The sequence below is a fragment of the Saccostrea echinata genome, unplaced genomic scaffold (genome assembly GCF_033153115.1).
Source record: "Saccostrea echinata isolate AGI-Se365-2 ecotype Australia unplaced genomic scaffold, CSIRO_AGI_Sech_v1 ptg000054l, whole genome shotgun sequence".
In the NCBI taxonomy this organism is placed as follows: Eukaryota; Metazoa; Mollusca; class Bivalvia; order Ostreida; family Ostreidae; genus Saccostrea; species Saccostrea echinata.
The window spans coordinates 20410438-20423686 of record NW_026889803.1 but is presented as its reverse complement, the minus strand read 5'-3'; the positions used below and the strand labels follow the sequence as shown (position 1 = coordinate 20423686).

Below are 13249 nucleotides of genomic sequence, written 5' to 3'. Positions count from 1 at the left end.
GAGGTGGTAGATTCACTCAGTGTGCTGTTGCAAAGAATGATTAACATTTTATCTCGAGTCAAGCGTTCCGACAGATTTACCTGTTAATACACATACATTCAAGTAATAAATATGTAGGCCTATGTATTTATGAAATTTTCGTACTCGAAGGTCTGATGAAATGAAGATCATAGCCACAAGGACCACCACATCAGTAGAAACTCTATGGAATGTATTTAAGAAAGACATCCAAGACTCATTTCAAATGTTCCAACAAGAAACAGAAGAAAAAGACCATCTGTACCATGGTTTAACTGCAGACTTAAAAGTATGTCACGCCGTAAATCTAGACTATACAAACAAGCTAGAAAAACCAAGCAATGGGGAGTCTTTAAGGCCTATCAGCAAGAATGTAAGAAGGCCTTTAAGAAGGCTGAAATCAACTATATCAATGACACTATACAAATGGGGCTCAACAAAAATGACACTAAACCTTTTTGGCATTTTGTTAAATCCAGAAAACAGGACTTCATTGGTGTGGCACCCCTAAAAGAATGGAACGACTATTGAGTGGGAGCAAAGATAAGGCACAAATATTGGTGGAACAATGTAGTCAGTATTCACCAAAGAAGATGGAATTTCATGCCTACCAGCGACCAGAAAGAGAGCGGAAAAACCAATCCCAAAACTACACATAACCAGTGAAGGGGTGGCAAAGTTACTAATGAATATAAATATCTGTAAGGCCCAGATAAGATCCCAAACATTGTACTAAAAACGCGTGCAACCCAACTTGCCCCAGGATTGGCCATCATATTCCAACACTCTGTGGATGCTGGAAAACTCCCCCAAGACTGGCTCTGTGCCAACATAGCACCTAAATTAGAGAAAGGGGATGTTCACCTTGCAGAAAATTATAGATCTGTCTCACTCACTTGCGTCGTATGTAAACTTCTAGAGCATATCATCTGCAAACACATTCTGGACCACTTAGAAGAAAACAGTATACTTACCTCTCTCAATCACGGTTTCCGTGCCGGCTTTTCCTGCGAAACACAGTTAATCACAACAGTACATGACCTGCTGCAGCATCATGATCTCGGTTCTCAAGTAGACATCGCAATTTTGGACTTTAGTAAAGCGTTCGATACTGTACCACTTAAAAAACTTCATAAACTTAACCAGTATGGAGTAAATGGTAGAATAAAGGCATGGCTAAGTGATTTCCTAACAAATCGGTTGATGAAAGTTGTGGTAGATGGCGAGAAATCCGAAGCAGTCGCAGTTGTCTCAGGAGTACCCCAAGGAACTGTACTGGGACCACTGATGTTCCTCTGTCACATTAACGACTTACCTGATTCAGTACGATCCACAGTTCGTTTATTTGCAGACGATTGTTTGTTATATAGAGCAATAAAGAAACGAGAGGATCACTTAGCACTTCAAAAGGATCTACACGAATTAGAAAAATGGGCAGAGCTTTGGGGTTTGCGCTTCAACGCTGAAAAATGTTATATACTATCGATAAGTCAAAAGTCATCTTTTTTCTATCAACTGAATAATCACATCCTACAACAACTACCAGAGAATCCTTGGAGTAACAATTTCAGAGGATCTTAAATGGTCAACTCACATTAACAAGATCTCAAAAAAGGCTAGCTCAACACTTGGATCCCTAAGAAGAAATCTTAAACACAACCCTCTTGACTGCAGAAAAAACAGCCTATTTATCGTTGGTGCGCTCAACCCTAGAATATAGTTCAATTACTGTAGAATGGCAAATAATCACGATGGTTTTAATTTCACTATGTTCACGATTCATCATTTTACCGCGAAATTAAATCCATCGTAAATGCTATCATTAGTTTTTAAAAACGTTTAAATACTTAAAAAAAAAATTAATTAATTTCTTGCAGCGTGAAATTAAAACCATCGCGATTAATACTTTTTGAGAAATCGTGAAATTTTAACACCGTGGAATTAAAACGACTATGGGATCCCCATATTCGTAAAGACATAATGAAGCTAGAAAAGGTGCAACGCCAAGCAGCACGTTTCATCACAGGGGACTATGCGTCAAAAGACCCAGGATGTATTACACAGATGCTAAGCAATTTAAAGTTACCAACTCTACAGGATAGAAGAAAAGCAAATCGATAAGTCTTCTTCTATCAGGTGGTTGAGGGACTGGTCCCAGCCCTGCCAAGTCATGACTACTTAACTTCTATTAATAAAAATAAACGGAAGATCAGTGCGCGTTCATTCAAGGATTTCGACTCACTTAATTTAATTACAAAGCAAGCCAAAAATAATTCAAAATGTTTCAAACCGTTCACTTGTTAAAAGGATCAATTCGGACATTCATTTTTTCCAAGAACTGTGGTAGATTGGAACCAGCTTGAAGAAAGTGTTGTGTGTGTAAAGACAGTGGCTACTCTTCGAGTAGCCGTGCACCAGTGGAACTAGGCCAAACTCTATCTCCCGTAGCATTTATGCCGGAAGGCCCTGCATGCTACGTAATTATCCAGATCCAGAAGGTAGGTCTAGACGAGAGAATAAGTTCTTCTATGAACATGTGCCCTGGCTATCTATTTATATATTTGAATCAACTTAAAAATAAAAAATTCGTCTCAAACAGTTGGGTTTCCTTTTCCCTTTTCTTTCTTTTTTTCTTTCTTTTTTATTTTTATTTGTAGAAAACCAAAGAATAAAGCCAGAATGCATTCCGCAACTTGGGTAGATTATCTGTTGTGTATACATTATATAGATACAAGTATGTTTTTATGGAAAGAAAGAGAGAGCGCCGGATATTCAATATTGTAGGGAGGTTAAATCCCGCTATGTACTTGCATGCATGCATGACGGAGCCTGGGTTCCAGTTTCATTCCTCACACGTGCTTTCCTTGTGACAAGACCTTCCATTGGGTACCAATATTTTTACCTCATGACCTGAGAGTTTGACCTACAGTGTACTTTTGGAAAAACTTAAGCCGTAGGGGAGGGGGGGGGGCAGAAATATGCCACCATATAAACCAAACTTTAACCTTGGCATAATTTTTGAATGGTAGGTGCTAGGGCTTTTATATTTCACAGGTGCATTCCGTGTGATCTTTCTTCGGATACAAAGATTTTTTACTTCGTGATCTTGACCTTGAAGTTGGACCTACACCTAAGCCACATTTAAGCCGATGGTCGGGCGACCATTTTTCTCGTATCGTCGGCTGAATAGAAATGATCGCAGACAGTAGGATCGGGCGACGCAGAGTAGTCATGTTAATTCCTAGCAACACCAATGCCTTTAAAAGTTAAAACATTTATAAGTCGGCTAACCTTCGCCCGATCATCGTTCGCTGAGCCGCAGTTTGATTTTCACCGTCGGCCGACATTTACGAAAACCGACAATTACGGCCGACTAAACAAACTGTCCGCCGATAGTCGGACGATGATCGAAGGTTGGTCGACGACTGCGTCAATTGAAGGAATCGGCCACCGACGCAGAAAAAAATTATAACTTGGCCCGACTGACACAAAATTGGTAGACCGACGAAAAAAAGGTCAAGATCGGCCGATGAACTGCCGACTGTCGCCCGAAGAATCCCATTTTTTGCCTCAAAAACCGTCGGCCGTCGATCGATTTTGGAAATATGACCTGGGGATTAACTTATGAAAGACTTTAACCTTGGCCATAACTTGTGAGCGGTTGGTGCTACAATGATGCGCATCGAAATGGTAAAATTTATCGTTTGAATGAATCGTTTTGAGCTTTTTTTTTTTTTAAAGTTGGTTGTTACATAACGACAAGCCCATTTCTTCAGAAAGGAGAAAGTGGTTTATTGTAGGGGTGAGTGGGCGGGGAAACGCCAGTTTCCACTGAGAGAGAGAGAGAACCCTCGATTGTTTTACCTACTTTTGAAAAGCTTTAATCGACAGTTGGTATTAGGGCTTTCATATTTCACATTTAAGTTTGACCTACTTTTGAAAGACGTTTACCTTGGTCCTTGGCGATGAGCTGCCATACGGGGGCATCAGTGTTTCACAAACACATCAGGCCCGTAGAACGCGGGGGAGGGGGGGTCCCCCTACTTTTTTCTTAGTATAGTATTTTGCTATATTAATTTTTCCTTTAGATGCTGGTTGCCCCCCTCCCCCCTTTTTTTTGACGTTGTAAGGTCGAGTACTGGCAAATTGTAGGATGTGTACAGTAAATTAGCTTTTTTTATTGCTTGTCAGATAATTTTGGGAAGTTGGTCCTCCTCCTCCTCCCACTTTTGGTCAGTTTAGGTTTTTTTTCTTTTTTCTTTCTTTTTTTTTTCTTGTTAGGTTTTTTGGGAAGTTGTTTGCCCCACCACTTTTGAAACCGTTGCTACGGGCCTGCACATCTTGCTTTTATTATATGAAATATCCATGTTTGTAAACACACTTTTTTAAAAGTTAGTGTAATAAAAAATAAAAATTCAGTAAATTTAACATACGATATCCTATGATTATTGTAGGGCTAAGATTAGCGATGATTTCTTGGTAAATGCAATACACTGTCATACAATATTTTGAAATTTTTAAGGGGTAAAACGAACACCCCAACCCTCAAAAATCTTATATAATGTTTTGGCAATGTATGGAAATGTTGTTAAAAAGTCTTCGGTATTTGAATCTCACATCTTTTTATAAAAGTGTCTGTATTTTAAAATGTATCGCAATACATTTTTTGTATCGTAACTTAATGTAGCGGAATATTGGCATTTTTGTCCAGATCATATGCATGTTGCATGATATATTGCACTGTAAAACAACACATTAAGTTGATTTAGAGTAAAGGAAGCCTCTTTCAGAACATTTGCTGCATCCACCGATGAGGATCATGTTTTCAAAGCTGTGACCAGATTTTAGTAAAAATTATGAAGTATGGAGGAGGTCCACAAGGACACAGATGAATCTATCATATTCTAAGAGGAACCTCTTACATATACGGATGTTTCCTCCCTCAGATGTCACTTAACTAAATGATGAACAAAGAGAGATAACACAAAACGGTAAAAACGTGTCAAACCTGTACTCCGACACGGTGTGAATTGGTCGAGGTTTGTAAAAAGAAACAACAAACAACATGTATAGGTTTTCTAACTTTTGCAAATTAGTTACTTTTTTTACCTGATTTTTTTTCGAGTTTCTTATATTCTTTTCAATTGTCAAAAGACGAATCATGGAAACGGGTTACAAAAATGTACATTTTTATTGAACCTTTTTAATTCTCCCTTTGCAAAACTGATTTTTTCTCCAAAGTTTGTGTTCAGTTTTACTTGTTACTCAACACGGCTCTTTGGTACGATAATTCTCAGTCATTCAGTGCATGTTATGACAGAGAAGAGAATACCTTCGTAGACTGCTCAAATAAACAACTGAAAGGTGGAGGATCGGAATATTGTCTGTGCATTCTCCAGTACATATCATGACGGAATGTAATGTCTAGAGTCTGCAAAAATAAACTATGTTCGCGATTTATGTAATCATTAATGAAAAAGAATCTTATTCTTTCAGGAAGGGTGCGACAGACTTATGCCAAACATGCAAGACAATGTGTAGGGGATAGGCAGAGGGCAACGTGTATTTACAGATAAATCAACTGGTTTACAATCTCTACCGAAATTTCATTATATTTTGTGTATTTCTGCTTTGAAATTGCTTGCCCAAATGATAAATGATATTTGGAGAATGTTCAAAGATACACGAGAAACTTAAACATTAATGCATTTCTGTTCAAGAAATTGAAAGATAAACAAATATTTACTTCGAAATTTCAAGAATTTTTTTAAAAAAGAGAATATTTATATTTTAAAATCTGAAATGAGCTCATCATTCGTTTTTGGACAAACTAATCGTTTAAAAGCGATATTAAAAAAAGTAAGTCTGATGAATTGGTAGAATTGAAGAAGATGTTCGTGTTTTTCCATTACATGCCAATGCTTTAATATTAATGGATGTGAAATGAAATACTGGAGTAGTTCACAGACGCATATTGAAATCAATTAAATGTATTTAATAAATATGATTTAACAATCCTTTGTTTAATTCACAATATCCTATAAAAATTGAAGACAATTAACTCCAATTGTACATTTATATAAGGAAATAATTCACGCACTTAGAAAACCTGTGGGAAGAAAGTTCAGACTGCATAAACCTAGAGAGTGAAATCAAGAAGCACTTATGAATCATAAATTGTACCCAGAACCGATTTTAATGTCCAGGTAGTTCTAATGCTCAGATGCTATCATCGCTGACACAGGCATTCTGTGCAGTCATTGATCAACTCTCGCAGGAAGTCTATAAAACGAGCAGAAAGCTACAGCGCTGTAATTTCACTGCGGTATTCACTATGGCTCAGTTTAACGGAAAATGGGAGATAGAATGCAGCGAAAATTTTGGCGAGTATATGAAAGCTATTGGTAAGTTTTCACTTTTTTCCCCCGAAACCAAAACAATTATACTGATTTGATGAATTGTTTACAGCACTTTTATTAAATTTCAAAGTGGAGTTTATTCTCACTGGCACTAATTAATGAGTCAAATGAAAGGCGTTTTTGTGTAATTTTTTTAATGATCACAATTTTGTCTTTATGATATAAATCGCTATTTTTCTACAGGAAACACTATATGTATAGTATTGAAAGATCATTTAAAAAAAATGAATATTTCTAAATATCAATGAAGATAAAACATCCGGAAAACCCTTTAAAAAGCTATAAAAAAACCTTAGTAGATTAGCACATCTTAAAATTGTGCTTAAAATGTTGCAGTTTAATGATAAGATGTAATGTTTCATCTTATGCTGTATTGTCTTAGTCTATGGCTATAAATATTTATTTTGCTAGATGCATGCAATTGTCTTCATATATATATACAATATATTACTTAATCGTCCTGTACATTTTTTTGGCCCATGCACAATATCCTTAATTAAACTTCCTGTGACCTTCATAAGAAACAATACCCTACGTTCCAGTCATAAATTTCTCATGAGATGCATAACTTCTGCAGTTATCTTTATGTCCCCCCTTGAGAAACCTTGCTTATTCATCTGTTGTCACACTGTATTATCTATACTGACTAAAGTGAGACCAGCTTTATCAATATTGGTCTGTTTATGTCTATTGATTTTGCAAAAATGAATGAAATGTGATAAGAGATATCACAATACAGAACGATAAATATTGCAATGATCGCTGACGATGTCAACTCCCTTAATGATGTATTGTAATCTTGTAATGTATGACTGCATGTAAACCATTTTTTATCATAAGTGGACGAAATTATACTCAATGTGAAGTAGTTAAGACAAATTTCATATCGCATCGCTTTCCATAAGGTAATTATATATATATATCATAAATGGTCATTGCATCATTAATTATTACAAGTTTTAAAAATATTCGAAAGAAAAGGAGGGTAACATTTCACATGTCATAAAACTTGGAGTATTTCAAAGTAATAGCACGCAGATGAGGCTTATATAGCAGAGAGAAAGATGGAGATACATGTAGTATGGAACAATAATCTTTTAATTCTTATCTAAAACACTGATAAAAGAATGAATTAATATCTGAAATTAACAATCAATGCGCTAGATAGAGCAAGTATTTCTCAGGCACCATGTAGATTTCGCTCACGTTTTCTTTCACACCATGGAGGATAGTGCTTTTTGTCTTTAATTAAACGCCTCTTTTAATGTCTGAATTCTTGATTGGTTGATGAATACCTAGATCAGAAACGCACATCTGCAGTAGGAATTTCCTCGCCGAACAAACATCAGACATTTTTTATTTGCAGTAGATAAACGAATTATTAAGGAGCATCTTTCAGATATATTTGTTAGGCCGTGGTAAATAAGTTAGTTTTACGTCCCTTATTTCCTGGAAAAGGTACCCTCTAGTCCAATCCAAAAAAAAAAAAAAAAAAAAAAAAAAAAAAAAAAAAAAAAAAAAAAATCAAATAAACATTACAAGATCTAAAATAATTAGAAAAATATTGATTTATAAATCACACATAAGAATAAAAATATGATAGACATTTGAACAGCTTTCAATTTATGTTTTCCTCCTTACGATTTTTTGCTTTGTTCCTTTCTCTCTCAAAGATTAAAAAAAAATACTGTAGCCTTAAAGTGTACTAAATTACAATATTTCTGAAAATACAATGAGAAATTGTTAAAAATATGACAAACCTATGTTCTTTTTTTTTTGACTGGATTTTCCTGAAAACATACCCGCTCGGTTACGTTAAACAAAGAATTAATTTACTTTGGCCTTATTGTGTGCTATCCTGTGTACCCCGTGTCTAGGCTACATTTGTTTAACGGTTTGAAAATTAAGAGGTTAATTTCATTTTATTAAGTTTAGGAGATATGCTGGTATTATTTAAATTAACTGGCAAAATTCTGAACTGGCATCTAAATTAATTGTATAATATAAATGTGTGTAAACACAAGCGCGAAGTGAGTTGTACATGTAGATATGCGTGCACCTGCATGATGTCAGTTGACAATTACCAGGGTAAGGACAAAGGATAATAAAAAAATAAAAGTATGTTTTATAAAGATTGAAAAACAGTTTGTACAGGCTTCATTCTTGCTAAGATGTGATTATATTTACCATAAAGTTTTACTTTAAGCCATTTATGTTCTATGAAAAAATACAAGAAGCATATGAAGTGAGCCTTTTTCTGTGTTTCCCATTATATAATCACACGGCATATAAATACTTGAAATACATCAACGTCCAGGAAATCTATAAGGAAATTTTTGGGAGATTTCAATATATATATATATATATATATATATATATATATATATATATATATATATATATATATATGAAAGTATTTATTAATGAGAGAATGCAATAATAAGGATGGTTTTAAAAGAAAACTTTCTGATAAATATGTGTTTTATCAATGATAATATTTGTAAAAACTCTTTTAAAAATTTAATTTTATATCATATTCTTTCTTGGGTATTCTATATCTTCGTAGTATCTGTGAGTTTACAACAATTTTTCCTAATAATTGCTATTAAGGCTTTTTCGATCGATGTTTGTGTCTAATGTAAAATTGATGATTAAAAGTTGAAAGTTAATAAACAATTAGAGGAAATATTACAATCTATGAGTATATAAATCAAACGAAAGTCACTGAAAATTATGTTAAAATTGGATTATTTCAAGGTCTAATATTCCCTTACTAATTCTTATAGTATGAAATGCATATAAGTTAGAGTTGCGATTCAATAGCGATTTGAAGAAGAAGGTACGATTTGGGCTTTATTGTGCCCTAAAAATTTAATGTTTCTAAAATAGTTATAAAATTTGTTTAAATATGAGTTGAGTATATAAATGTGATAATTCATGAAAGAATGTGGCAGAAAGGATGATCATTCTGGAAATATGACGTCATTAATTTGGTACATTTCTGTTTTAAACAGAAAAAGCCTCAAAATGACTCAATTATGGTTTAATTTCCCTTAGAAAATAGTGTCCACTTCAGTTTTTGGATATGTTGTGTAAAATCCTTTTAAAAATCACATTTATCAAAATCCTTGTGGGGGATGCATGTGCTATATATTATTTGATAGAAAATTTCAATGAAAATTGATGTCTTCTGCTACTTTTAAGAAAATACAGGAAAATTCACAAGTTCATGATTTAACAAATAGTATTTAGGAGGTCATATGTGAAGAAGGAATTGTATGTTCTTACTGCATGGAATTTCAATGATTCAGGAAGCATAAGTTTTAATTTCTTGCATTACTTTCATATTTAAAAATAAATACAGGACCAGATTTGTATTGAAACCGTACCTTGTTCTTTACGAACTGCAATTTCCTCTATATAGAATGTATTTTTTGTTTGTCTTTTGGTTTGGTTTGGTTTGTTTGTTTGTTTTTTGTTTGTTTATTTGTTTTTTTTAGCTTTGTTTTTTTTAAAATACATATTATACATTTTATACATATTATATCATATATTTTAATAATCAGATGAAGAAACTAAAATCAAGAGGAACTGATTTTAAAGCTAACTTTCTATGACATGGTACTTGATCGTAATAAACAAACCAACGGGGAACTGTGGCTGCATTGTGCAAATATAGTCTGTCTGAATTAATTTAATCAATAACGTCATCAATATATGATGTTTGCTAATTGGTTGTGTAAATTCAACAAGCATTCCATATCTGTTGTTATTCGGTCAATAAAACAATCTTAGTGGCTCAATGAAAGGAGATTGCTGACAGTTTTGAGATCTCTCTCTCTCTCTCTCTCTCTGAGGCACAGTACCTGGCCATAAGTGGGTCATAATTTAATTTTTTTGCTGTATATTTCTTTGAAAATTGCCTTTTGGGGATAAAATGTAGCCTTATCTGTAGATCATTTCTTATAAATATGGCATCAAAGAATGCAGATTTTTTTTTAGTTTTTTCACATAATTTAAAAATAATAGTATTGTCGGTTTTGTTAAGAAATCATGGTATTTTTAGGCTAGAAAATTTGCCTTGATGATGTCTTAAATTTTTCTCTTTGATCAGTTTATCGTTTGGCTTATTGCATTCAGGATTAGAAAATATTTAAAAACAGTTCTCCATAATTAAGTGAATAAAAAATGAAACGGAAATTGTGTTGAAATTGACATCATAATAAGCTTTTATAACAATTGGTTTTTCACTGAAATAAATACGCGTATAGTGAACAAATGAGAATATGACTTATTTATGGCCATATAATATAAATTTATACTGATTCCTTATTAGTATTAGTTATGTATAAGGGTTTTTTCACCCTTTCACAGTTGCACACGATTTCGTCCAAGCAGACACAATTGTGTTATAATAGAGATATTACTAATTCGCTAATCGACGACGGAGAAAAGTACAAAAAATAAACAGAGCGAAATTTTCTTCGTATACGATATGCCACCAAAAACCTCATAGCCTGAACCAAGGTCAAGTTGGTCTGCTTGGATTTTTTTCAGTTACCCTTCTATGCACGATGTTACTGTAAAACGTATATGTGTGGCTACTGAGCTTTATAGTTAAATGCTTCAAATGTTGTCAATATTGATATTTTTTCAGAATCGTACAATATTTTAAAGATTGACATGTGCATTTTTGTCAAATTAATTGAAAAAAGTTTCATCATCCATTGAATTTTATTTCAGGTGTAAGTGATGACAAACAAGCAGAAGCCCAGAAATTTTTAGGGGATGATTCCAAATTGACCTACGATATCAGCAATTCCGGGAATGACTGGGTCTTCAAAATTACCACCCCTGCGGGAGAGAGGGAGGTCAAATTCAGCCTCGGTTCTGAATTCGACACTAAAACCTTAGATGGCAGGCCAGTCAAGGTATATACATTTATATTATATAAAATTTAGAATTATATCAAGGTTTTTCTTTTTAACAAAAACGAAAAACAATTTTTTGCTTCATAAGACTTTTTAGAAATACGCGATACTCTAAATTAGAACAGTTTGATCCACTTATCATAACTGGGCTGGGGTCAATCAAGGCAAACCGTTCTCAATATACTTGCAATAAGTATTTTTTGCATTCATTCACAATTATAACGTCGATATAAAGACATAGAATGACACTGACTATAAAAAAAAACTTATCAGGTTTCTTCTGTAGAATAATTATCTTTTTTCCCTTCTGAAGGCTGTGTTTACGATGGATGGAGACACTTTGATTGAAAAGCAGACAGGTTCTGGTTTTGAGACGACCAACAAACGGACAGTGTCCGGAAATACCCTGACCATGGTAAGAAACAGACATAGGTAAAATCCAAAGATTTACGAGTATTCTCTTAGAGGAGCTCATTAATTGCGCAGGTTTGTGGATGCATGGATTGCAACTTTAAAAAAGTCTTGAATTCATTTGAACACACTTGTGTTTTATTGCTTTAAAAAGAATGGAGGGGGTTTGGGATATGGGCTTTTCTAGTAATTTACTATATACGGTGGGTATTGAATAGAAAAGTGTAGCTGCATACCGAAGGTAATACAATTCTATTGTATAATCTGATTTACTTTTTATCTGAGGAATTAAACGAGACGAAGAACATATGGTTATCACAGAGGCTGACGTTAATTTCCTTTGTAATTTGTTCAGTGCTCACCATGGAGCGAGAGTCTGGTTAACATTTATTTTCTTCTGCGACCGTTCTGCAATTAGAAAAATAAACGGTCGGATATATAAGAAAAAAAAGAACAAAGGACAGTAGATTAGCACATCTCTAACATTGATATAACTTTTAGTTTAACTCCTGGAGTTAAAATGGCTTTTGGAAATATACAACATCTGTACTTGTTTCTCTACTTCAAAGACGTGAACTTAACAAACAGATACATTTCTTAGGATGGATGGGTGTGTGCAATGAGATCCTCTTACCCCCCTCCCCAACCCCCCACCACACATATACAGAGAGAAATGGATGCTTGCGACTTGCATAAATCTTTGTACAATATATAGTGCAATATGAGCAATTTAATAAATTATGCATGTCCATTAGAGAACCAACTTACTGTTCATATTTTAACTCGTGTAGATCTATCATATGCACGATACAGCGCTTTTGGATATTATACAGATTCATGTATCTAATTCAAACGCCGTGCGTGTTCCAAATAGATACTGATTTGAATTATTAAAATAACGTGCTATATTGTATTTCATTAACTTTCCATCTCAGATTTCGTTTATACTATAGTTAATATATCACGAATAATCCCTGATTCGTATGTTTGGTATTTTCATTTTTTTTTTCAGGTCATGACAGCTGGAAATGGTGTTTCGTGTACGAGAAAATACAAGAAGATATAAACTAAATATGATTATACTTGTAAGTTTATTTTGTAACGATTTTGAAAATGTACATTTCTTAATTTTATTATGATAATCATGACTCTATTGTTCATACATTCATTGTAGTACTTTTTATGTGTTTTCTGAAAGTTCTACATAAAAATGAGATTTAAACTAGTTTTAATTTGTTTTTATATAAATCTCTGAAAAAAAAAACAGGAAACCAACCATATATATATATATATATACAGAGTGTTTCAACAAACATGTCCCGACTTTCGATGCATGTGTATATTTTTGCACAATAATAAAATGTTTACAAAATTTTATCTGTATTTTATAGCACATTTTCCGGCAATTTAATTGTGATATAAACAATATAAAATAACGTCATTTTATTTTTTCCATTGAAGTTTTGATTA

General features: G+C 33.7%; 1 protein-coding gene across 1 annotated transcript; it reads left to right on the top strand.

The window, feature by feature from the left end:
* The first annotated feature begins 6313 nt into the window (after window positions 1-6313).
* Window positions 6314-13001, top strand: LOC133206354 (fatty acid-binding protein, liver-like). The gene is made up of 4 exons (XM_061342305.1): window positions 6314-6422; window positions 11181-11368; window positions 11682-11783; window positions 12792-13001. Exons 1-4 carry the CDS (start codon window positions 6353-6355, stop codon window positions 12843-12845), a joined length of 414 nt encoding a protein of 137 aa, XP_061198289.1. The 5' UTR covers window positions 6314-6352; the 3' UTR covers window positions 12846-13001.
* The last annotated feature ends 248 nt before the right edge of the window (window positions 13002-13249 follow it).

Coding starts and splice junctions, on each gene's coding strand:
- LOC133206354 (XM_061342305.1), top strand. CDS start 6,353: ATGGCTCAGTTTAACGGAAAATGGGAGATAGAATGCAGCGAAAATTTT. Junction 6,423..11,180: donor CGAGTATATGAAAGCTATTG/GTAAGTTTTCAC, acceptor ATTTTATTTCAG/GTGTAAGTGATGACAAACAA. Junction 11,369..11,681: donor TAGATGGCAGGCCAGTCAAG/GTATATACATTT, acceptor TCCCTTCTGAAG/GCTGTGTTTACGATGGATGG.